General features: G+C 42.4%; 1 protein-coding gene across 10 annotated transcripts in view; it reads right to left on the bottom strand.

Annotated features, from left to right (window-relative positions):
• The window catches only part of SHISAL1 (shisa like 1), a 186,190-nt gene that overhangs the window by 14,545 nt on the left and 144,825 nt on the right, over nt 1-26,820 (bottom strand). For 6 of the 10 annotated variants that reach the window (XM_081861060.1, XM_081861058.1, XM_081861054.1 and 3 more), the window contains 4 exons: nt 24,987-25,200; nt 15,982-16,281; nt 7,609-7,638; nt 3,254-3,676 (listed from right to left, as the gene is read on the bottom strand). In XM_081861060.1, the coding sequence (XP_081717186.1) occupies nt 3,661-3,676; nt 7,609-7,638; nt 15,982-16,281; nt 24,987-25,200 (560 nt within the window). In that variant the 3' untranslated portion in view covers nt 3,254-3,660. Of the gene's footprint in view, nt 1-3,252; nt 3,677-7,608; nt 7,639-15,981; nt 16,282-24,986; nt 25,201-26,820 lie in introns of those variants that run through there. The other 4 variants (XM_081861062.1, XM_081861061.1, XM_081861063.1 and 1 more) reach the window with 3 other exon arrangements.

Raw genomic sequence — 26,820 nt, 5'->3', positions numbered from 1 at the left:
CCGTGATCTTTTGCATGCAAAACATGTTCTCTCCCACCTCAGCAATGGACCCTGCCAGGCAAGACTCGGATTAGGCTGCCTACTGTGAGAGGAACTGAGGCAGGTGGCACGGCCAACTCAGGGAGTCTGCCTACCAGATTCTCCTGAAGTCCCTCTCCTCAGTCTGTCCTTCTCTCCAAGCGGTAAAAGTTTCTTAGAGGCCAGGAAGGGTGAGCTGGTGGTGGGTCCCAGTTGGACTCTTCCCTCCCCTCACATTTTTGAATAAAATGCTGCTAATGTATCAATACTGCAGTGTCTTCTCCCAACTGGGATCAAGAGTTGTAAACTTCCATAAATCCCTGGTGGAAAATGACACTGGCATTTTCCCGCTGGGGATGTAGTTGAACCCCCACGGTCCCAGGTTGTAAGTGAAATGGTAGCTTAAGAAGAGGAACTGTGTGCTGCTGCCCTGCCAGACACCCAAGGAAAGCTTTTTCCCCTGGGGAAGGAAGGACTGGGCACTCAAGTATTCTCTGGAACTTCTGCCTTGAGAGGTTTCAGTGTTTGATTGGGCTACTCAATGAGGGGTCCCATTCACTTTTTGAGTGAGCAGCCTTCTGCCTGTCCATCCTTAGTTTGGATTCGCCTGAGCCTTTGCACATGCACAGACTCCACTGAAAAACATTTTGTCTGAGCTGATATTCAAAGAGATTGTATTTCTGCCTGAGGTGTTAGGTGGGCTCATTCTGGCATGCAAGAAATTGCGTTTGTGCCTCTTATGGCCACAATGAAGTTCTTACTGCATGGGTGATACTCTGATCACATGCATGGTGGCTCTTGTGAATATTGATGACAAAGAACTTAAACCAGGCATAGGCAAACTCGGCCCTCCAGCTGTTTTGGGACTACAACTCCCATCATCCCCAGCTAACTGGTCCAGTGGTCAAGGATGATGGGAATTGTAGCCCCAAAGCAGCTGGAGGGCCAAGTTTGGCCATGCCTGACTTAAACCAAAACCAAATGCACATTGCACATTTTTAAAGAAAAAGAAGCGGAAACAATTCACAGGGGCACAAATGATCAAAAGAACTGATGATATTCATAGCACGAATCTCTCCCCCCCCCCATATGCACATGAAGAGAGACATGTAGCCCAAATTATGGGTATTCTGGGAACAACAGGTTGAAAGGAATAAGGTGGCATTTGATAATCTCTAATGTTTATCTTATCTAACTCAACACTTTTTTAAGATTAATGAGCCATCTTAGCAGAAGGAACTGCTGCTGTTCTTCTCCACGGAGCAAACGAACACAAAGTAACAAAACGAAAAGAACATTTCAAATTTATTTATGTGCAATGTAAATGGGTAAAATGAGCATATGGGTATTACAGAATTCTCTCTATTTTTATCAGTGTGGGGCCAGATTGTTTGCTCCTCCCTAACAAAAAGTAAAATGTGCGAAAGATTTCTTGAAATAGCAGACTTTGTGAACTGGCCAGCTTCCTCCTCCTTCTCCATCCTACCGAAAGAGGAATCTGCCAGTACACACACGTACACACACCATTTGCAATACCTAATTTGCTCTGTCAGCATTTGCTTTATCCTGAAAGCTCCTGGGGGAAGCAGAGCAGCAAACAAGGCCCTGTAAATAGAAAGTTGTACTCAGGACCCCTCCAGGCATCCTTTTTATGGCACATTCATAATGATTTTTTGCTCATTATGCTCTCCAGGGCAGTCCCACGTGATCCTGGTTTCAATATTTTTGCAACTGCAAAAGTTAAAGGGGTAGTCACTAGGGCTGGCCGATATCTAATTTTCAGCATCACAATATATCAACAGCTAAGTATCACAATATCTACGGTGGCAGAGGGCCTTGCTGGGCCTCCCCACAGCACTGGAGGGTCTTAAAATGTAAGGTAAGTAGTAGATTTAATAAAAATATTAAATAAACTTCCATATAATACATTTAATATATTTTCAACTAATTTAAGAGTACTTTAAGTGATTTACTAGTCAGGTTGCATCTGCTTCCCCATTCAATAGGTCTAAATGGAATCTGTGCATGCACAAGCCCCACTGTGTTCAACTAAACTTACTTCTACTTTCCTGGAAGTAAGCCTCATTGAATTCAGTAGGGCTTTCTTGTGAGCAGATATGCATTTGCTTGCACTGCTTACTGAAAAACATCCTCCCTGTCATTCTCGCACAGTACCCAACCTCCCATTTCAGCCATAAGGCAGCCAGCTAAATCTTCTCTCCTCCATCTCCCACCACAGAAGCCCCCCCCCCCCCCGCCAAGCCCTCATCCCACCAAACTCTCCCTTTTTATCAAAGGGGAGGAGAGAGGGCAAGCTAGCAAAAAGGTAGTCTCCTTTAAATAGTTTTTAAATAAACCTTTCTGATATGGAGGAAAGCTATTTAGGGGGAACCAACAACATAAACACCACCAGAAAATAAAAACAAAAACTCTTTCCCCTCTTTTTTTCACCAGTGGGGTGAGGAAAGAAAGAAGAGCTTAGAAGAGCTTTCCAGTTCTTTGTTTACTTCTTTCTTCACTTTGGCTGCATCTTGATTGTCTAGCCATGGGGGGTCCCTCCTGGGTTGTGAGGATCTGCATAGTTAGATGTTAATGATGAAGCTGAAAGAGTTTGCTGGTTTGTGTGAGGGCTTATCATCATTTCTTATTGGTTAGGAGGGAGAAGGAGAGAGCAAGCAAAGCTGGATACAACAGTGCCTGCAAATTACTTGCAAAGTACAGTGGTGCCTCGCAAGACGGAATTAATTCGTTCCGCGAGTTTTTTCGTCTTGCGATTTTTTCGTCTTGCGAAGCACGGACTTTGGAAAAGCTTCAAAAATCACCAAAGTCTTCAAAAACCTCAAAAAAGGCTACCACACCGCGTGCTATGAGTTGCTCCTCGAAGTGAATGCACGGTTTTAAGAAAAAGGAAACAAACTTGCAAGACAAAGGAAACAAACTTGCAAGACGTTTTCGTCTTGCGAAGCAAGCCCATAGGGAAATCCGCCTTGCGAAGCAGCTCAAAAAACGAAAAACTCTTTCGTCTTGCGAGTTTTTCGTCTTACGAGGCATTCGTCTTGCGAGGTACCACTGTACCTGTAAAGTATTCTGAGCTACCCCCAGGGAAGCTGTTAAGTCTCCACCTCCTTTTGTTCAATGGCATATTGCCTTGTTGAAACACTTATCATGATGTTATTTCAATACCGGTATTCAATGGTATGGCGATTTATTGCATCTTCCTAGTAGTCATGCTGCTTCACATAGTAGCATTGGGGATTCATCACAGAAAAGTATAACAAAATAAATGTACCACCAATGCTCTATTATTGTGTTAAGAAAATGTGGCAGTAATCATCTATAATGAAACACCTGTTGGAGGTGCCTGTAGACTTTTCAGTTAAAATGCTAGCCAATTAGAGTCTCCCAAATGGGTACATTTCGGGCTTAATTCTCTTCAATAAATAATCTCCCCTTAGATTTCAACAGCTGGTAAGATTTGTTGAGCTCATGATCTTGCCGATGACCCGGGAAACCACCATGGAGCAGAGCAAAAGACCTGCCTCTTATTCAGTCATGGATCCCACACTGGTGCCAAGTGTGACGGCGTTTTGTGAATATTGTGGATGCATATCTAACAGAATCTCGATTCAGATCACACAACACTCAGATGGTTTCCAGACTAAAGAGAAAGAAATTCTGTAATTAGTGAGTGAATTTACTTACTGCTAGAATCATGGTGCTGCATCAAAGTCAAAGTTATGGTTGCTGAACTTAATTAGCCTTCCCTCTTCTTCCATAAAGCTCGGTCTGCCAGAGAGCAGCCAAGAATGTATGACAGATCCCAGACTCCTCTGGCTGTAATAATATTTTGACTATACATAGACATGTTTTCTGCAAACAAATAACTAAAGTGGGCTGCCACAACCAAAAAGCTTCAACAATTTCAAACACCTTTGCTTTTCCATATATTGCTTTAGGAGAGGAAAGTAAGAGAAGCTTGTCAGTGCCTTTAAAGCAACTATTTCATATTTACAGAGGATGGAATGGAAGACTAACCAGGTGTTTCCATAACTGAGACTTAAAGTGCCTCTTGCTTCAACTGAGTTGTAATGGGAATAGAATCCACATCATCAGAGAATCATTCACATTACAAATGCCTGCCTTCCACATTTACAGCAATCAGATATTAAAATAAATAGGACAAGAGAGGCTCAAAGGTGCTTTCATGTATGAAAATGCTGTTAGACTTTCAAGGATTTGGCCTGACACAAGAAAGAAACGAGGTTGTGCAAATTAAGTCACAAGAAAATATTTTACTAGAATGATTCCAACAGTTTCTGACCTAATCTGACATTTACATTCATCAGGGGCATCAACTAAGCAGAGTCATCATGCAACAAATTGCCCTATTCACCTGACATGAGCTACCAGTGAGATGGAGGGGGAGATTATGTGCTGTTGGCCTGATTAATCTGGCAAGTCCCACATTATGGTGTGTGTGTGTGTGTGTGTGTGTGTATGAGTGACTGATGCTCACACACAGGGCAATGTGTAGTCCACGGCTTAGGGTGCAATCCTAACCCTAGCCAGCAGTGATGGAAATTGATGGAGTGGCACAGCCAACACCACACCCACAGCCTTGCCACATGCTGGCCAGCGTGGAAGTTGGAGGCAGGAAAGAAATGATCCTACACCACCACCAGCTCCCAAACTGGTGCAGCAGAGGCCCAGATCAGGCCCAGTGCTGTCACCTGCCCTCTTTGGAGGGCATCCTCTGACTACTGCTGGTGGGGACGACACCAATGGTAGCTTCCACCCACCTGCCCTTTTGGTGGGTACATGGTGTGCTCCTCATCATTGGGCTTCCCTGATGGTGGAGCTACCAAGATGGCAGAGTCTGGTGGAGACTGGCAGTGCTGGGTGGAGGACGTCTTCTGCTCCATCCAACTCCACCCACTCCAGTGGACTGGAGGTTTGGATTGCTCTGCCCATTACTAAAGTTCCATAGGTGGCACACACTCTGAGAAAGGGATGGAAAAGGTCCCCTTTGACTCATTTTCTGTGGATGTGACAGTCTGGTGGTGGTGGGAAATAGCATGGCCACCTGCTCTTGAAATGGAAATTTAAGCTCTCACATTCTGCTGACAGCATGGGAGCTGTTTCTTGCCATACTTTTGGAATAACAAAACGAAAGGCTTTTGGATGACGCAGTTCTAATTGGGAACCGCCATTATGAGACAGACTTTGTTGCAAGATTTACAGTCAAAGGGGAAGGAAGCCATGGTTCTGTTATCATATCTGAATTCGACATTTGATTTGGCAAGAACTCCCCTGAGAAGGCTGATTTATGGAGCAACTGGACTGGGAAAGTTAATGAGCAGATGCTTAGATTGTATCTTATGGGAACTGCTGAAATGGCACCTGCCGTTTGAATAGAACTTTTAGATCAGTGTGAAAATCCACACAGGACTATAATAATGTTTGCTTCAACTCGCTTGTGGAGATAATCTCAGAGGTTATAAAGAAAAAAAATGATAACAACAAGCAGATTGGAAGACAGGATTTGTAAAGGATAACAACAAAGAGATGGAAAGACAGGACTTGTGAACATCAAAGCAGCAGAAATATGAGATGATTGGACCCTTTCTGAACTTGAAGCATGGGTACCCCCAACAAAAATTTAAAATGTGGCTAAATATTTGGAGTTTATTATGTATTGGTATAATTTGGAATTAATGTGATATGATTGGTTTGTCAATTGGAAATTTAATAAAAATTATTTTTTAAAAAAGGAATAACCTGGACTGGCCCAAGAGATGTTGCTGCCTGGGGCAAAGGACATTTGGCGCCCCCTCCTATTCCATGCACAAAAGCTGACTGGATCAGCAGTTGACTCTTACTTCAGCACCAGACAGCACCCTTCGTTGCATCTGAGGGCAGTTGGCCTCAAGAGTAGGTCATGCGGTACACACAGCCTGGTCTGCCAACACCCATTTTCTCGTGAATGGAATCTGCTGTGGGGAAGAGGCAAACCTCTCACATCGTCTAGGGCTTTCCGTGTCACCCCAGCACTGCAGGGCCCCCTACACTGCAGGCATCTTACAAGAACAGTCTCTGAAGGGGGATCTCAAAAACCTTTTGTGCCACGGCAAGGAAGCCGGCAGCTCAAAGGAAAATAAAATCCCATTACTGTAAAACCCCCATTACAGTACTCATGGAGATTTAGCATGCTTTTACAATTCCAGCAATGATTTCGAGGAAATCTGTATGTTCTTTTAATCCGAGTATGGAAAGAACTGCTGCAGTGCCATGCCCTGAAAATTGTAGTCAGTGATGAATGAGCTGTTTTTAATATTTGCACAGAGAAGGTTTTATTGCTGTTGAGACTAACCAGAGCAGATCCATAATCAGAGACTATGTAAAGTAGTAAGACTGAAAAAACTAAAAGCACTGACCTTTGAAATGGTTGAGCATGGAGAGTGATTTGTTTATACAATAAGTTGGTCATGGGTTTGTGACATGGCATAGTCCAGATTCCCCAGAATATTTTGCAATCCGTGCCTGCCACTGGTTAAGTATGAATTCAGTTCTTCCCCAAATCTAGTTATGAACTTAATTCGTTCCGGAGGTCCGTTCTTAACCTGAAACTGTTCTTAACTAGAGGTGTGCTTTCGCTAATGGGGCCTGTTGCTGGCGCTGCGCCGCCAGCACACGATTTCCGTTCTCATCCTGGGGCAAAGTTCTCAACTCGAGGTAACGCTTCCAGGTTAGCGGAGTTTGTAACCTGAAGCGTTTGTAACCTGAGGAGTTTGTAACTTGAGGTACGACTGTATAAGCTGACAAGTATAATACAGAAGTACTGATTTTTCAACTTAGAAGTAGCATCTCCTCTTGAAATAATTTGTCGCACAACACACTATACCAGACTTTAGCTTAGCAAGACTGCATGGGCATATGAGCCTCTGGAGAGGAGCTCACGGCTGCTTTCCTCTTCCCTGGTCCTTTGGTTCAGGAGCAATGCAGGAAATGCCATTTTTGTCCTTAACTAGGGTCAAAATCCAACCCAGCACTTTGCAGTCGTGTTGGTTTCAATGGGAAAATGAACCATGTGTTTAAATATCTGTCACTGAAATAATTATAAGTAAAAAGTGCTTAACCATGGCTCGATCATGCCTTGCAACATGTTCAAGGAAAAAAGAAAACTCTTGCTTCTGTGAGACATTTTTACTCTACTAAAGTCAATGAGAACCTGAGCAATGGCATCAATGGGGTGAACAGAAACTCTGTGCCTGATTTTTAAATTTTTTTTTAAAGGTTACTGAAACTTGCCATGTCTAACAGCACAATTTAAACAGCGTCTTCTCAGAAGGGAGTCCTAATGAATTCAATGGGGCTTAGTTCCTGGTAAGTGGGGTTAGGACTGCAGCGCTACTAGGAGGGGAGAACAAGAGGATAACATGAAGGCAATGTCAATGTCAACTGCCAGAGATTTTTAGAGGGGAAAGGGAAGAGCTGGGAGAGGAAACATGGGGCAAGCCAGGTTTGGGGGGTGGGGTGTTGTCCCATCACAGTTGTGATTACAACTGTTTCAACTGTGTGGGATACACTCACCTGATCCTAACATAGGATCCCCGTTTAATGCTTCAGAAGGCAAATAAGAACAAAAACAGAAAAATGATGGTTAACAATGTAACAGCATGCATTTCTCTTAAAGACTAATAAGAAAATATCCCCCTGCTGCGGCCGCCCTGATGGGAATAATTGAGAGCCTATTTTGCCTTGACTTGGTATGGAGCGGGGGGGGGGGGGCTTTTGTGTCTAAGGACTGCAGTCCCTCGTGGGCAACCTTTGGGAGGCTGGGGCAGCGATGAGCAAGGCCAGAGCAAAACCTGGGTTGGTCAAGGGCAAAAGTCACCTCTCTGCCCTGTATTAAGGGGCCAAAAACAAACCCCTGTGTTCCAGTACAGAATAATCTGCTCCAATACAACTGCAACACGTGGCTAATAAATTTAGTAAATGTATTATTGTTCGTGGTTAGAATGTCATCCAAAATTTACAAGTCATCAACTTTGTGTGTGTGTGTGTGTGTGTGTGTGTGTGTGTGTATCAGTCCATAACCAAGAAGTAGTCTGCGTAATGAATTGCTGGGAGGGAACACCACGTCGCAGGCAGGATGTCCAGATTGAATCAACTGTTTTGAAGGTGAATCTTCGCCAGCTGATGATGAAATTAAATATATTACATACAATGAATGACAACAATAATTATTTGCTATGTATTCCTCATTTATTATTTATTCATTATTTACATGCAGGTTGCTCAGTATTATTTTTGTTGTCATTCATTGTATGTAACATATTTAATTTCATCATCAGCTGACGAAGATTCACCTTCAAAACAGTTGATTCAGTCTAGACATACTGTTTTGTTTGTTTGCTTGTTGCTATTGAAGTCTTCACATTGGAACACCCACCACCACAATACTTTTGGACATTATCCATTGAAGGGCACTGAACACATTTACTACATTTATTAGCCGGGTGTTGGGCAGAGAGCACACCCTGCTTTGGTGCTTCTGCCTGGCAGGAATGTATCCTTGAACCAGGGTAATAATGGCCCTTGCTTGACTGGATGGTGAGATGTGTGTGCGTGGAAACCTCTGGCTTCCGTGTGGCTGCAATACAGCCTTACTATCCGAAAGGTGAGAGTCATATTTATTGCCCCGCCCACTTTGGTCTCTGGCCTTGCCCACCATGGGCACAAGGCAAGTGGAAGGTTCCCCATAAGCAAATGCAGCCCTTGGACTGAAAAGGGGTTCTACTCCTGCCCTGCCCAGGCCGTATCTGAATAGAAACCATTTCAAAAGAAATAACCAGTGCTTTTTTATGGGGGGATGCAGGGGTTTGCATACCCCTAAACATTTTGTGAATCTAAGTCTGGCCTCATTGAGTGGCAGGATTTCAATATGAGTAGGAAAATGAGAGTACCCCTAAACATTTTTTAAAAGAAAAAAAGCACTGGCAATAACAAACATTTGCCTCGAGTGAAATTGCAACGATAAAGAAAGCTCTCTCTCTGCGAGTCACCTTCAGTATTCAAGATGTGGACAGACTGCAGCATTCGGAACACATGCTTAATTTTTAAACCTTCCAGCATTGACACAAAATAGCTAAGTTGCAACGGAAAACTAAAACTATGGTTTGCTCTGGTTCAAGTCAAGACAGCAGGCGTTTCTTCCCCATCACAAGCGAGTGAGTGTAGGGAGGGCTTGCACATTACCAAGGCTGCTGAGCATCTTTGTGCAGTTCCCTGAAGAATGTCTGCCAGTGGGGGCTAGAGGGAGCAGTCAGGGCTCCCGCCCCCAGGACGGACGGGCAGCTTTTCAATTTTTCAGGAAAATCACATTTTCTCTGCTGGCCTCTGGTGGTTCCAGGCACTGAGAATCAAACTATTAGTCACACTTAGGCCCCAGTGAAATCGATATGAAGAGTTAGTTATGTCTAATTAACTCCCATTGATTTCAATTGGGATGAATGCAAGCCAATGCATTTTGTGTTCTCAAAGTAATAAAATAAGTTTAGGTCTAGTACAAAACAAAATGTTGCATAGATTTATTCATTTGCTTTAAAATTCATATGCCAGTTTTTGACCTTCAAGGACATCCAAAAGTGTTGTAAAATCAAATTAAAACAACAACAACAAACAGCATAAAGTGATAGAACATAAAGGAGACTGCATTCTCAATCGGACTGCACCAATGCCTAATAGCTCTTATTACTGAAATGCTTCTTCATATTTTTGCAAAATCAGCTTCCTTACAACTGACACTCATAGGTTATAGTCCTGTCGCTTGGAACAAAAGGAAACTAGTTTGCTGCATCCGATGCATCACAGTTCTTCAGGTATTTGAAGACCACATTCATGTATCCCCTCATCTCTATTCCAGATTGCATCTCACTTATTTTGCCCCATAAGACTAAAAAAAACAAGCTGGTCTCTCAGTGCACACCCCCAGTTGAAGTTCTGTTTTTTGGCACTATGTGGTGACTTGATGACACACTATTGGCTGATTCACACGTTACAGAGAGGAAGAACTTTAAAAAGTAGCCTGATGGAGTGGAACTCATCCATTTCACCAAACAAAATATCCCAAAGACCCAGCAGCTGCTCCTAGGGTTGAGGGCCCATTACTCAGTGGGAGAGCGCATGATGGGCTCAACACTTTGTCATTAAAGGGATTTCCAGAAGCAGAGCTTAGAAAGAACTTTGCCTGAGGCCACATATGCACATGCCCCGCTTTCTGCAGAAGTTATCGTGAGAAGCTCAGTCCTCAAACAGAAAGAGAAGTCAATTAAACCATAAACAAGTACATCGTGCAACACTTCAGAACTTCATGTGAAGCACACAGCCACATCTTGTGGAAACTGTAATGACACATAGTGAGGAAAACAGAGGCAGATTTCAGACGTGTGGGCTGAAAAGTTCTTACACAGGTTGGGTCACACTTCATTAATCTAACATTTTTCAGTTCAACAGCAAGATTCAAATTGCCTTCTTTGTTTTCCAGATAGGCAGCTCTAGTCCCTAGATATAGTGAATTGAATTTATTATGGTCCCAGACCAGACTCACATGTCCCTAGATATAGATTCTGCAAAGTTAGGGCAGTTTAGACCTGGAGTTTCCATTTAGGCCACTGTAAGAACAAGAGCTATTGATCTATTTCAGATTGGCTCTGGTTTAGAGCAAACACAACAGAGCATCTCAGAACAAAGGGCCCTATTTAGATTCTCCTCTAATCAAAATGAAAATGAAAATAAGTTTATTGAAATTGCATGAAATTAGAAAGGGGTGATTTCCCCCAGGCATGAACTGGAACAGCTTGGAAAACATGCCAAGCTCCTCTCCCCCCAAAGCAGAAATAATGCAATGTATTTTATGATCTGTTCCAACATCTAACGTCGCCCATCACTCTTTTGCTTACCTAGGCCAGAACCATCCAATCCCATTCTCCCTATAAACTCAACTGACTGGGCCATGCCAGTGTAGCAGGAGTGGGAGCAGGGAATTCAGCTTGGAGGAAGCAGGCAGGTTCCTGGAGTGAAGACTGCAGCTGCATAGAATCATAGAATCATAGAGTTGGAAGAGACCACAAGGGCCATTGAGTCCAACCCCCTGCCAAGCAGGAAACACCATCAGAGCACTCCTGACATATGGTTGTCAAGCCTCTGCTTAAAGACCTCCAAAGAAGGAGACTCCACCACACTCCTTGGCAGCAAATTCCACTGTCGAACAGCTCTGACTGTCAGGAAGTTCTTCCTAATGTTTAGGTGGAATCTTTTTTCTTGTAGTTTGGAGCCATTGCTCCGTGTCCGCTTCTCTGGAGCAGCAGAAAACAACCTTTCTCCCTCCTCTATGTGACATCCTTTTATATATTTGAACATGGCTATCATATCACCCCTTAACCTCCTCTTCTCCAGGCTAAACATGCCCAGCTAGCTCCCTTAGCCGTTCCTCATAAGGCATCGTTTCCAGGCCTTTGACCATTTTGGTTGCCCTCCTCTGGACACGTTCCAGTTTGTCAGTGTCCTTCTTGAACTGTGGTGCCCAGAACTGGACACAGTACTCCAGGTGAGGTCTGACCAGAGCAGAATACAGTGGCACTATTACTTCCCTTGATCTAGATGCTATACTCCTATTGATGCAGCCCAGAATTGCATTGGCTTTTTTAGCTGCTGCGTCACACTGTTGGCTCATGTCAAGTTTGTGGTCAACCAAGACTCCTAGATCCTTTTCACATGTACTGCTCTCAAGCCAGGTGTCACCCATCTTGTATTTGTGCCTCCCATTTTTTTTGCCCAAGTGCAATACTTTACATTTCTCCCTGTTAAAATTCATCTTGTTTGTTTTGGCCCAGTTCTCTAATCTGTCAAGGTCGACAGCAGCACTTGGCCATGCTGCTGTCATGCTACGCAGGGCGAAGTTATAGTTTCGTGATGTGGTTTGTCTCTCCCAAACACACAACAAGCAGTAAAGCAGGAACAAAGCTGGTTACAGCTCATCATTTGTGTGGCATTGTCTGAGGTGACTTTGATGAAGCAAAGAAAACAAACTACACTTAAACCATGTCTGGATTCACATGTAACAAGATTCAACCATTGTCAAGATCAGTAAGCCAACAACAAACCATGGCTTGTTTTTTTCAACAAACTATACTTAATAAACCATAGTTGCAGTACTAGGATGGGTTCACATGTAACACTAAACTGTGGTTTATTAATTAAGGTTTATGCAAATCATGGTTTAATGTTATGTGTCCATCAGAACCAGTGTATTGTGGTCAATAAGCCCCTTAGGTTCTTCATTATTTCTGTGGTAAATCATAGAATCACAAAATTGCAGAGTTGGAAGGGACCACAAGTGTCATCTAGTCCAACCCTCTGCCATGCAGGAATCTTTTGCCTATCATGGGGCTCAAAGCCACAAGCCAGAGATTAAGATTCCCATGCTCTACTCCCTGAGGTTTCCCAGCTACACTATCAAGTATCCACTCCCTTACTGTAAGCTTCATGTACAGGTTTCCCATTTTTATTTTGAATAAATATTGGAAAAGCTCCCTCTTTCTCTGTCTTTCATTATTCTCTTGCACCTCCTTCTCCAGAAGCCCATGCATTTCCCTCAATAGTCCATGCAAAGGCTGCACAGAATGACCTTAATTTGCAGTAGCATCTCCCACATCACCATTTCCTGTGAATTCTTTCCTTGTGCTCCAAGTTCAAACTCTGGAGAATTCTTTTGATATCAAGTGGCTCATTTCAGCATATCTCACGGGTGACTGAAGCCACTCGTAAATCCAACTGAAACGTTGTCTATGCAGCCTACGCTTGGAGCAGACTCCCTCTGTTGTCTCCATGACTCTTATTCCTTTCATTGTTTCGAACACTATAGCAATTCACAGTTCAGATCAACATACTTTTCTGGAAATTACCATATGCCAGGCAGAATTACTCACACATGCAGCATATGTACCAAGGATTGCTGTGTGTTAGACATACCTATCCATACCAGATACACAGCTTTCACACTGGGAGCAGAAATAATGCATATCTGCATTTTCTTGTACCCTGTAACTTATACTCTATAGCATATTTTTATTAGAATAATTGTTGCCATGCTGCACTTTGCAGGAGAAAGCAGCAAACTATATGTAAAGAAATTGGGGGGGGGGGGAGAGAAAGTGAACTATACTTCACCACTAGGGGTCCCCTTATTCCCTTGTCTAATTTCTGCAGAGAACAAACTTTGCAAGTTTCCCTCTCCACTTTGATAATGAGTAGGATGAGGAATAATGAACTTAGGCTCATTAGCTGGCAAGGAATGAGAACTCTGCCAAACTGTGATAGAATGGGTTGTCTTCATTACGAGATGGTGGGGGTGGGGAAACAGAAAAGAAAAAGTCTGGAAGCAGATTTCTGCATAGCCATCCTGGAAAGCAGCGCCTCATATAATTACAATCTTCATTCCTTCCAACACTTGAAAACCACAAGGCCACTTAAAATATTACTTATTGTCATGGGCTGGTGTATTTAGTAGCTCTCGCTTGTGCACTTCTCATTAAAACAGTGAAATCATAAACCCTTTAATTGGGAAAGTCACAAATTTAACCAGACCTTTTTTATAGGAATGACCCATGGCCTCTCTCTAGTGTGGAACATCACATTTCAACTTGTATGACTATGATGTGCTTTTGAAGCTGGAAATCTCTACTCACAAAGTAGAAATGCAGGGTTTAGCAACGGAAAATATACAAAAGCTGGTTCTTCCTTGCTACTCACTACAAAAACCACTTCTATTAACTAATTCCGGTACAATCAGCAAAAGAGGGAACCCCGGACCAAGTGCACAAAGTTTCATAGAAAAATGCATCACATGTGATGCACATCACATCACATTAACACGTACACGTCTCAGACAAAACATATGACAGTAGGGAAACTATCAACATTATTTCAAGCTAGATAATCATTTAAAAGGTATGAAATGACAGTCATACTACAATTAATCTCAAATTCCGCTCTCTTCTCAATTTGAACCGCAAAACTGTTTTTAACTTAGAGTGTATTAGCCCGGCGGCCCTACCTCCAATCAAAAAGAAGCTACAGCAACTTGACTTCTCTAACACAGCTTCCCATGCAAGAGGGCCGTGTTCAGGCTTAGCCCTAGCTATTCCACCCCCTGAAGGGATCCCTCTATACTGCTTTACAATTCCTTCGGAGGCTAAACGAAGGGCCTTTACCTGTGCCCATCTCAACTGTTTTCCTACAGCAGTTCTGTCGGGTCGTTACTCCAGAGTTTCCATCGCAAATAGAACATGCACCTGCAATGACACGGCTCTGGAGACTATGGAACATGTAATGCTCTTCTTTCCCAACTGGACAGATGAAAGATCTTGGTTTCTAACTCCTCTCGTGAACAAGCTTCATCTCCCAATCCAGCCTTGGATAGTGTCCCTTCTTCTGCAGGATTCTGACTGTTGGATTACCGAGATGACAGCTAACTTCCTGCTTAGTGTGATGAAGAGGAAAGCGGCACCAACTTCTTCTTTAATACCACAGATGTAGTCGATACGCCACACAATCGAACCTGTTTTTGTATTCTCTCTCACTCGATGTTTTAAATCCCCTGTTACTTTTGTTATCCCCATTTTTTCAAAGTATTCCGCCCAGGGCGACATCCACTTTTATTTCCCCACCCCCATTTTATGTTGTTATTTCTATGTATATTATGCTATGGCCACATGGCTAATGCAATAAAATCGATTTAGACTGTAGACAGTCATACTATAGGAAGAAGCTCCAGCTACTAAAGACTTTATACTATTTTGGAATATATGGATAGGATTTCCCGAGAGTAGTTCCCTTAGCCTTTAACACGTCCAAGTCAATTAGACAGAATATCCCACTTATCTTGGATTTTGCAAAGCACTGAAAGAACTATTTTTTCTTGCAGGCTGAGCGCAGAAGTGGCAGAACTGGGTTGCCATTATAACCCTTTGCAGGGCTTTTTTTCAGAGGGAACTCACAGGAACTTAGTTCCGGCCCCTCTCAGGTGGGCACCATTGCCATTCTGATAGAACGAGGGAGGTGTTCATGGTGAGTTCCAGCACCTCCTTTTCTAGAAATATATCACTGACCCTTTGATAGAGACCCAGAATATTTGGCGAATCTTTACCATAGTTGGAATGCAATTCATATGTTAAGATGGCAGTTCATATATTAAAAGTTACTGGGTTTGATAAGCTCATGCAGCAGAGCTCTACCTTGTTGTGCAAACGTTGCTGGCCAGACCACGGTTTCAGGATGACAGCCATATCTCCCTTTTATCACCAATAAGGAATATTGCCAGCATGGGTCTCACATGACCCAGTCAGGTTCCTCCATGTTCTTTCACCATGGGATGGCTCAAGTCACAGCCCTGGTGCATCCACGGCCCATAAGGTGAGGTGCAAGCTTGAACTCAGTCTCCTGCCATGTGTATGAAAAGGGACCTATGCATGCAAAATAAATGATGGGTATTCCATGACTGCATGTGGCTGTTTCCACAGCAAACAGATAACGGGGAATGGAATAGGAAGCTTTGCCCTCCAGTTTTTACAGATTCTTCATGTATCCGTGTGGACACTTACAGCTCACAAGCCAGCACAGAATGGGGAATCATTCAATAATAGTATTTCTCATCTGAAATGGTACAGTCACCTCCATCCCAGGACTCTACTGCCTGTTCCTGATGTGTCCACAGATCTGGCTTAGTTCAGGTGATGATGATGGGCCGATATTCTCTATATTGTACAGGCATCGAAAGTATTAACAAAATCACCCTGCTCTCCTTGTCATGAATGATACACTTTCCTTGATAGCTGCCAACTGAAAACATCACAGTACAAAAAGAGGGTTAAAAAAATAGGCACCATAGCCTTCAAAACTTACCAGGCAGTTGAACTGGGAAAAGACATCAGTGGCGGATTTAAAGCTTCTGCTTTTAATGCATGTGCTGCCTGCAGTGTTTGAGGCGTAGGCTGAGTCGGAGCCTGAACTTGTCTTGGGTCCTGAGCAGGTTTAATCCACCGGCTTGCTTCCGGTTTCATCCATTTTCCCTCGATTCCCCATCTTGCCAGGTACAGTTTGCAAATATCGTAGTTCATTGAGGAGTAATACAAAAGGTCCAGTACCAGCAAAACCACAACAAAAAACCCATAGATCCAGACGCCTAACAATGCACTGTAATTACTGCAAAAAGAGACAAAGCAAAGGTTAATAATGAGCCACGACTATTGGCCACTCCAGTCAGCCACTTAATATTTTAAAATGCATACAAGTATTTTCTGTCTGCCAGAATGTATGCTTATACCTCTCTTTCCCTTTAAAAAGCTCAAAGCTGCTTACACGGGGACTCCCAATGTTCACACAGTGCTACCTATTTTCTTTACATAGCCTAAGTACAATGGTACCTTGGTTTACAACCATAATCCATTCCGGAGGTCCGTTTGTAAACCAAAACAGATTGTAACCCAAGGCGCGCTTTCCCCAAGGGGCCTCCCCCCCAAAATTGTTCGTAATCTAAAAATAAAAAATGGGTTGTAATCCCAAAAAAGTTTGCAAACCAGGACACGCACTTCTGGGTTTGACATGTTTGTAATCCAGAACATATGCAAACCAGGCTGTTTGCAAACCAAGGTATCACTGTACCAGATTGTGGCTCAAAATCCAATACACGGTTGCTTCTAAAAGTCAAATTATAAACTCAACAGGTTTTTGCTGAACTGTAACCAACTTCAGTCTGCAGGTTGGGAAGTTGTGTGTTGAAATGCTGCCCCCCACTTAAAAACAGCCATTTCCATTGAAGACTACAGAAAACAAGGGTGGCAGGGAAAACTTTATCCTTGACACCTAATTTGCACTGGTTTGTTTTTTTTAATTTTGGTTGTTTTTATTATTTTTGAGACATTCAAGCATGCAACTGCTCAGTTCTGTAAGAACTACAACACATGATTCTGCTGATTGTGTGGTTCAGTTCTAAGAATAACACAGATAGCACTGAATTACTCCTTCTGGTCTTGCTTTCAGGTTGCAGAGGCCTCCATAAGCACTAACTTAAGGGATAGCTTCCAAAACCCAATGTTGAAAGTGTCCCTCAGTGGGTGTTAATGAAAAGGATATAAAGTGTGTTGTGTGTCTGGTTGGGGCTGGAGCCAGTATACTTTTCTGGAAACTAAGTATTTTTATTCCATAGTTCTGCTTTGGTCAAATACCTCCACCGAACTCTTTGCATTATGCCATTCTGCTCCCAGCCTGGTTCGTTTCTATGCTGCCCAAGATCCTTTGCTGTTCAGGATGTCACACAAATTACATTTGGGTGCCACAAATTACCATTGGAATTAAACGACAGGGAGACGAAAGCATTTTATATGTAAATTTTATTACTCCAGTAAGTAGGAAAATTAAAGGACAAGAAAAACCTCTTTGAGCAAATTTTCTACTTTAACCAGACCTTTAAATGATTTCATCTCTTTCAAATACAATGGTTCAATTCTCACCTAGCAAGCTGCACAGCACTGGTCCTGTTTCAGAACAGAATGAGGCCATGTCAACATAAAGTAGGTTTTAGACTGAAGTGGTTTATTATACATGCTTTACACTGCAAAGATCTTTCAGCTGATATTTGCTTGTCAAAGTCTACTCTTTGATTATATAGAAAAGAGAAAGGAATTGGAGAAACCCCCAGGGTCTGTTGGGCCATAAACTGATGGTTAAGGAGGGCATGTCCAGCTTCACAGCTGATGAGTCAGGAGACAGAAGTACCAGTTAATGCTCTGGTCTCTGGTGTGGGACATGAGCGTTACAGCATTTTAAGCTGCCTGCTGGAGAAATACTTAGCTGGATTAGAACAAGGAAGAGGTTAAGACAAAGATTGGGGGGGGGGGGAATGTCTTTGACAAGTTGTGGAAATAAATATTTATCACCATGGTAACTTTATCACTTCTTGTAATAGAAAACTTCCATAAGATGTTACAGAGCTGGCATCAAATCCCCACAACATTCAGCAAAGATACACCCAGATGTTAATGGAACATGCTGAAAACGTGGGGAGAAAGTCACAAATTATGTTTTGGTGGAGGTGTGAAAAGATTATGAGGTCTTCAATAGTTATTGCAGATATACAAGAAATAATTGGATACTACATTCAAATGAACTCTAGTTCATATCTTAAAGAAGATGTGAAACCAAAATGTCCAAATTTAGTTGGAGTTTTGTTAACTGCTACCAAAATATTGATAGAACCTAAATGGTATGCTTCTGTAAGTCCAACAGAATAGGTATGGTTTAATCAAATTTGGGTTTTTGGCACCATGACAAAATTGATGGTGGGGCAGATGGACAAAAAAATGAAAAAACCTGGAAATTTATGGTTCATTCTTATTAAGCACATGAAAATAGAACATTAATTAGAACTATTTAAGGCTTTTTCACTGCTGTCTTAACCGACTAATTAATTTGCACCATAGAACTTCTAAATATATAATATAGGTTTCTAGCACTGAATTTTATATTTGCACTGCATTACATTAAAGCTACTATTTTAGTGGATGATGATATAAACTGTAAATTTAGTGCATATGTGTGATTTGTCAGCCATAGAATAAGTTTGTTATAAATTATAAAATTTTGAATAAGAAAAAAGCAAGAAGAAGAAGAAGAAGAAGCAGAGGAGGAGGAGGAGTAGTTTGGATTTGATATCCCACTTTATCACTCCCCTTCAGGAGTCTCAAAGCGGCTAACATTCTCCTTTCCCTTCCTACCCCACAACAAACACCCTGTGAGATGAGTGGGGCTGAGAGACTTCAAGAAGTGTGACTGGCCCAAGGTCACCCAGCAGCTGCACTACACCACACTGGCTCTCAAAAAAAAGGGGTGTGTGTGCGGAGCAAACATATCTGGTGGGATTTCAAAGACTAACAGGCTTATTACGGCACAAACATAACTACCCCTCTAAAAAAGTTGGGCCAGTAGTTAAAAGACACTGTGCTAAATGCAACCACCAAAATAATGTTGCTTTTCACTGGGAACAGTTACATGCTTACACTGCTAAAAAGAGCAAAAGAAATTTTTAAAAAGCTATTAGTGATGGAAGAAAAATGACTGAACTGATAGCGATGCTGATGAAATCACTCTTTTTTGGACTCATGAGCCATTGTTATTCAGAAAAAACAAGGAAAAAACACAGTGCTATCAAGGGCAGGCCACTCACGAAACTTCTGCACAGGGAACCAATGTGGATACCAAGTGTTTAGGACGGAGGACAGGCAGGACCCCTCTCGGACAAGAGGTTTTATTCCTTCCTTACCTTGCTAAAAGTCATGGCACTTGACAGCCTAACAAGAATTCAATGGCACAAATATTAGCATCTCTTTAGATCAGCATCATCTGTTTACCCATACACATACTTTTTAAGGCACTCATTTTTGTTCATTAAAAATCATTTAGTGAAAAATGAATAGTGTTTTAAAATGGCAGCTTATTAAATTGGCCGTATGTGGGATCTCCTTCTGTTCCTTTAAAATAACATCTGCTTCCAACAAGTTAAAAATGAAAAGCCAGACATAACCGTGCCCCCCCCCCCCGCAAAATGTTTTGTTTAAATCCTAAGGCAAAGTGGATATACTTGTTCCTTATTCCATTAAGCACTGTCTTTTAGTACGAACTGGCAGGTCAAGTAATGGAGTGATCATCAGACACCACTTTATTGTACTATCACAGCACTGAAGTGAAATTCTTCTGAGCACTGGGGCCTGTAAAGTCTGCCCAGGGTGAAAAGGGGTTTGGCGAGTTAGGAAATGGGTCTCTGTGGACTTATTGGGCCCCCTGCGCTAAAGCCACTTAGTTTTCATCTTCCATAGCTCCCACTGATTTCTGACTGCAATAAAAAGGCTTCCATCCTTGACCTTATCCTGAAGTTCCCTGTGGCTGTGGAGGGACTTGACCTCTGCCTCAACTGCTTCACAAAATGCACAGATAGGGGAAATATACTCCCTCTCAGTGCTGTTGGAGTACACCTCAGTCCCAGTAATACTGAAGATGCTGTTTATTAAAACAAGAAAATAAAAAGTGATGTCTTGTTTCCAATGAGGGAGTAAGACAGGGCTCAGGCAGCTTAATATTTTAAATGGCACAGCTGAACGAGATAGAGAAAGTCACAATATGCCGAAGTGCAAAGCTCGCAAGGAATTCAGATGAATAATTCATCAAAGTTTTATAGCATTAATTCATAAAAGATCTTTAAAGCAAAATAAAATGTTTTAAAAAGGCAGGAAGTGGAATGAATTCAATTTGCTGCTAGGGTGCTTTGATGGTCACTACTCACATTAGATTCTAAGAATGTGCATGTAGTAATGAATTTATCACCGCATGAAACTTATGAACTAGGGAAAGGCTTCTTCTCATATTTAAAAGGTAGGAAAGATCTAGTGCAATACAATCAAAGCAGGATGTCAGCCATGATGTTGCAAATCAGCTAAGGGAATTCACCTGCAATAACTTCTCTGGCTAGATTCATATGACCAAACCACCAGGGTGTGACCATGTCAAAGTTAAAGCGCCTTTAAGCCACACTTAAAAGAGAATTAAGCATTTGTGTCTCTGATAGGGAGGCCCTGCAGCACCAATAAATGGCAGGAGACTTTATACTAGCAGTTAATTGCTCCCTGTTACCAGCACAACTTACTTGGGGGCTGCCTGCTTTCTACTCAGGAGGCAAATTCAGAACAGCAACTCAGAAAGGCAGTCTTGGTTCCTCCAATGGAAAGAAATGCTTATCCTTTCACACACTAAAATAAATCCTTTTGGGGTATATGGCACTGAAGTGTGTCTTAATTAAGCCTTCTCTGGAAAGTGCCACTAATAGAATCATAGAATTGCAGAGTTGGAAGGGACCATGAGGGTCATCTAGTCCAACCCCGTGCAATTCAGGAATCTTTTACCCAACATGGGGCTCGTACCCACAGCCCTGAGATTAAGAGTCACATGCCTCCCTTCTTTTTCCAGCAGTGTTTCCAGCAATGTATGAGGAAATCAGGTGATACCACCATTTCCTTAACCTTTCTTACAATAAAATGGTGCTTATTCCCTAATAAATATCTTTAGCATCGGGACGGCAGAAGAAAACTTGTTTTATTCCTGTAGTCAGGATGGTACTATGATTTAAGTAAGTTCTTAAACTGCACGTGCTCAGAGCAACTGTTCCTTAAAAAACAAAGCCAAGGTTGGCAAACAGGTTTTTCTTTTACAGATAGGTAGCCGTGTTGGTCTGCCATAGTCAAAACAAAAAAAATTCCTTCCAGTAGGACCTTAAAGACCAACTAAGTTAGTTCTTGGTATGAGCTTTCGTGTGCATGCACACTTCTGAAGAAGTATCTGAAGAAGTGTGCATGCACACGAAAGCTCATACCAAGAACTAACTTAGTTGGTCTTTAAGGTGCTACTGGAAGGTTTTTCTTTGTTCTTAGCTCTAACGTGTCAGGGATGCTGAAGCAGTTGCAGTGTGTGGAACTGCAGTGGAAGACACAAATGGGGTCTTCCCATCCAAAGCCACTCCAGGACTGTTAAGTTCAGGGTCTAAAATTACCACTAGCTGTTACCCTGCCTGCTTTAAAGCCTTCTCCTCCTGCATGACGAGAAGGACAAGCCTAGTTGCCTAGGGCATAGCAATTACTGTGGATGTTTAGCTGGAACACCTGAGGTATAAATTATGCTTAATGAAGCACAGACAGTTTGATCTAACAGCAAAAGGACCTCTTCCTTCAGTTCAGCTTAGAATGAAGTTAATTACAGTTGGAAAATAAGCTAGCAGTGATAATGCACATCATGTCTGCAACAATTAAAAAAAAGTTAGAATGTATTATTGGATTAAGACTGAGCAGCATTTGCAGAGCCAAAACTTTTTGGTGCAGCTGATAACATGTTCTTCGAAACTCTCTCCAAAAACTTTGCATTTTCACACCATTTTGCTCCTGCTTTCCTACCCCACCTCCTTGCAGATTTAATGCATTTAAAAATGAATTAAAAGATGGGTCCACTGACTGTGTGATACAAACAATGAGTCATGAAGCCAGTTGGGTGATGTCATGGCAGCATGCAGCCAATCAGATTTAGCCACAAGACAATACCTTGAAACCAAATTGTCCCTGCCCTCCCTCTGCATAAAAGTACTATTTCTAACAAAAATATACAAATATGCAATGTAAAATTAACACACACACAGCCTCATTTCAGCTCAGCCCTAGCATATACAACACACAGAGACAGCCTATGCGATGCCCTGCAGATGTTGTGGGCTACAACTCCCATTTGCCCATGAAGATGGGAGTTGGCTCCCTCCAGATGTTTTGAATGACATGTTGGCTACCTCTGCTTCAGCACTTCACATTCTCTCAGTCACACAGACAACAAGACAGAGGTTGAATGCTTAAAGAGCAAGACTTTCCAGAGAAGCCATCCCACATCCATTGTTCTGCCAAGGGCAACTTGTCCATTGGCGCCATAAAGGTTTTTTGAGAAGAGTTGGGGAATCTCTGGCCGGTGGACTTAATTATGGCCAAGCCACACCCACCTTCCCCACACCGGTTGTCCTATGTGATTCCAGGTGTGGAGAGGGAAAAAATGCAAGCACTGCCAACAAGCTGGTCAGCAGGGCTAACAGAAAGCACCATGTCTTTGTCCACAGTTTTAGATTTCGAACTGCATGCAGGAAACATTGTGTTGTCAGGTGATTGACAGATGGGCCACCTTTCCCACCTGTCAAATTTGGTATCTAGAGGGTGGTGTAGATAAGGATGTGGCCCTGCCCACCAGATCTAGATCCTGCTTCCTGTCCAAAGGTAACCTCAGCCATTAAACAAAGGGTCCCCTCTTTCCCTCTCAAATTAAGATGGGGATGACTGAGATCTCACCAGCACTGCCCTTTGCAGTGCACTCAAGTTCCATATAAGCAAAGTGTTTTTTAAAATGGGGAGGGAAAGGGGCATAACCACACCCTTGGTGACAGTCACATTCTCTAGGCAGCCAGGCAAGGAACGCTCTCACCAATATAGACATTATATTTTAAAAGCAGAGTGATGATTCCATCATCTAGAGACGGGGCTTTTGATGCCATTCCCCCCTCCCACCCCTCTCCTGGGGGGCCAAGCGGCAACTGCCATTAGGAAAACAACAACAGAGAGGAATTCAGGATTTCAGCATAGTTGTGATTGGGAGACAGTGTATCCACACTGACCTCCCCTCCCCGGAAAAAGGAGGAGTTCGTGTTGTTTCTAAATCAGGTCTTGTTTCATGGAAAATGTATTTTTTTTTAAAGTAAGAAGTTTTTAAGCATTAAAAATTGACATCCTAACGCAATACATAGTACAGTTATCACAGCTGTGCTGCAAATTAGGGAGCTAAATACAAATGGCTTAAAGACAACCCTGCAGTGTAGCCCACTGCTGGTATTGTAAACTGGAGATGCAGCTGAGGCTGAAAGGGCGATTGTCAACAAAAGCTTCATGGTGAAAATGCCCACCTCTTTTCCTACTAAAAAACACTGGCAACACCAACAACTCTGAGTAGTAGTGGCCTTTCCTAGTCTTGCTACCCAAGAAAACCTGAGCTGTGCCTCGTTTTTCTGTTTTTAAAAAAGGCACACCATGTTTCCTCCAGTGACACGTGCTTTTCTGTGATTTGAACAGAGAACCTCTTGTCATCAAAGTAAGCACTTGAAATACCATGATCACACAAGCACAAGAGGTCAAGGAGATTGAAGCCTTCAGCTGATTCATACAGCCTTCAGACATCTATCACTTGCCAGTTAAGAGGACTTTTCAACTGGTTTTGCCAGACAGCTCCTGGTCCAGGTCTAATGCTGGTCCTGCTTTTCAAGTGAGGTGAAATGGAGAGCATTTGGGCTGCTTCCAGTTATTTAGTGGTAAGGGGAAAACAATTAGTACATGCTCAGTGGCACCAGGACCTGAGTTTGAATACAACATGTATAATGTGAACAAGACTTCGGTCTCAGCGCCTCCTTCCCTTTTCCTCCTCTGGCACAGCCTTCACTTCCACTTTAAACCAACCACACAGATCATCATTTTGCCTGAACTGGGACAAATTCTGCTTTAATTTAACTATGGCTTGTTGAAAGAAGCCAAGTTGAAAATGGAAGTGGATTCTCCCAATCTTTTTCCTTGCAGCTGTGCCAGAGGAAGAAAGGGGAGGGGGCAAAACAGTTTGGGTGAAATGACAATCTGTGGTTAGTTAAAAATAGAAGCAGACACTTCCAAGCTCCTCATCATTGCTGTGCTGGAGAAGCAGAGGGGAGACAGAGTGAGCCAGCTCTCGTATGCAAAGTGTGATTTCCAGTCCAGGCCACTATTACTACTTCATCTTGCCCTTGGCACTAAAAAGAAGATTTGGGGCTAACTAAGTCCTGGGGAGTTCTGGCTCAAATGCAAACTTGCTTTCAAAATTTGTCTAATATTTCTTTTTGATCTTGATACTTCTTCAAAAAGTATTCTTAGAAAGGCATTTTTCAAAAATAAAGAGAGTTATGGGATTGAGGCAATAAAACAGGCCACAGAGTTAAAATTAAGATATAAAAAGGGATTCTGGGGGCAGATTACACTCCACAGACACACAATCAAATGCACCTTGCTGTTTAAGTGCAAGTGATTGCAGGTAATTAATATGCAAATCATGCACAAATTTAAAATAACAGCTAGTCCTGTGAAACATTTGTGCTGTGCAGAAAGGCCATTTCCCTCTCCAGTGTTCTTCTCATCTTTGTCAACTTTTTTTTGAGTTATGGAAACACATTTCTGTTTTCTGCAGATGCAGTACAATTTTGATTACACCAGGATATATTTGGGGGAGAGGGGGAAGAGGGAAAGCACCCCAGCTTATTTACTTACTTGTGCATATATCCATCTGCATTCCCTGTTAGGTTCATCTGCATAACAGTCTGAAACTCCGTCTCATTACAGCAGTATTTAAACACGGTGTTGTTATGGTGACAGCAAAAGATGTACGATTTGTTGTCAGAAAGACGTGGACAGTGGAATCCAAAATGGGAGCGGCCTTTGTAGTCTGTATATGGCTCACAGACTCGAAAATGTGTGGACAGAGCTGTAAGGCAAATAGCAATTTTCTTTCTAACTCAAATTGCAAAAGAAAAACAATAGATTCTGCAATATAAAAACTATTCACCAATTCAGCAGATGCCTGATGTATGCTTGTTACAAAGTCACAAGTTAGTTAAATGTTAAGGAACGAATAAGTTGAAAGCTGAACTTCTGTAGTTAGGATAGAATCCAAACAAAGTTTAAACTCTTTGAAATGCCATTGATTTTTAATGTGAGAGATATAGCCCTATACTTTATTTTCCCTTTGAAATCCATGGGACAAAGTGGTTAACTCTGGTGGAATCATACCCTTAAATAACTCCAGTCCATTGATTTCCATACGTTTACTTTATGATTTAGTTGGATAGCCCACATTGTTTACAGCTAATGGTCTTACGTAAAAAGCAAAATGTATGTCAGTGATATTCCAGAAATAAAAACAATTCTTAATTTACTTGGAACGCCAGGATTAGTCCCTGCAGTTAGAAATTGCTTTTAAAAATCAAAGCATACCAAGGTTGCTTCCAGATGACCTGTTTATGGAACATTTATCCTGGTTTCTTTGCACCATGTTTGTGGGGAAGTTGTATGATGTTGTGTCAAACAACTGTCACCCCACACCTTCTAGTGTATTTCTCCACCACTTTCCATTTAACAAAAAGGCCGATTTTTTAGGGTGAAGCAGGTTACTTGTGCAAGATAAAACTCCACTATTGAAGGTCCTGGGGCCCTGTCCTTTTTTTCACCTGGCCACCTCATTTCAGGTATACATCAAAGACAGAATGCACATGTTTTGACCTCACAAGACCTAACTATTTATAGATGGAAATTAACTGCTGGTTCACAATGCAGTTTTTGACCTTGGGTACAAAAGTCAAATGGTCCTGGCAAAAGATGCACACCACGCAATCAGTTGAGAATGGAACACACACAATTGGATGGGAGGGCTTCTCTGCAACATATTCAGAAAATGAAAATTTGGAAAGGACCAGGCTCTGCACCTCTTGGCCCAGCCATGGAAACAGGAACGAACTTTTCAGAGAGGCTGATTCTAGACATATTTTGCTATTAAACTCCAGCACTTCTTGTACTCTAGTTTGAAATATAGCTCAAAGGAAGCTCTAAATAGCTTTACATGTGGTAACAATTAAAAATAAAACAAAGAAAGAAAGAAACAGGAAATAAGACTACTGCATGCAACAAGAAAAAAGATATATGAAATATGAACAGGATACTGCCAGCAGTGCTTTAAAAACACACAAAGCAATTCAGCCCCCAACCTGACATGCTGGAGGGGATTTGTATGGAGGGATCCTGCCCTTCTTTCTAGCCACGCCTGGCTACAGCAGCTTCTAACGGCAGGGAAGGTCTGCCATCAACAGGGGAGCTCTGACAGTGAGAAGTGCCCCAATGTGCCTGCCCTGACTGTGGGTGAAACTGCACACACCCCCTTGCAGTTGTTGTTTAGCCGTCTTAGTCATGTCCGACTCTCCATGACTCCATGAACCAGAGCATGCCTTGGAAACTCTCACTTTCAAACAAAGCATCTGACGGGAGGAAGAGAGATGGGGATGACCCTGCTGCCATCATCTAACAGCAACAGGTCCATTCTGGGTCTCCCCAC

This window comes from Podarcis erhardii (genome assembly GCF_964252035.2).
Source record: "Podarcis erhardii genome assembly, chromosome: 5".
Taxonomy (NCBI): domain Eukaryota; kingdom Metazoa; phylum Chordata; class Lepidosauria; order Squamata; family Lacertidae; genus Podarcis; species Podarcis erhardii.
This window is presented reverse-complemented; position numbering and strand designations above follow the sequence as displayed.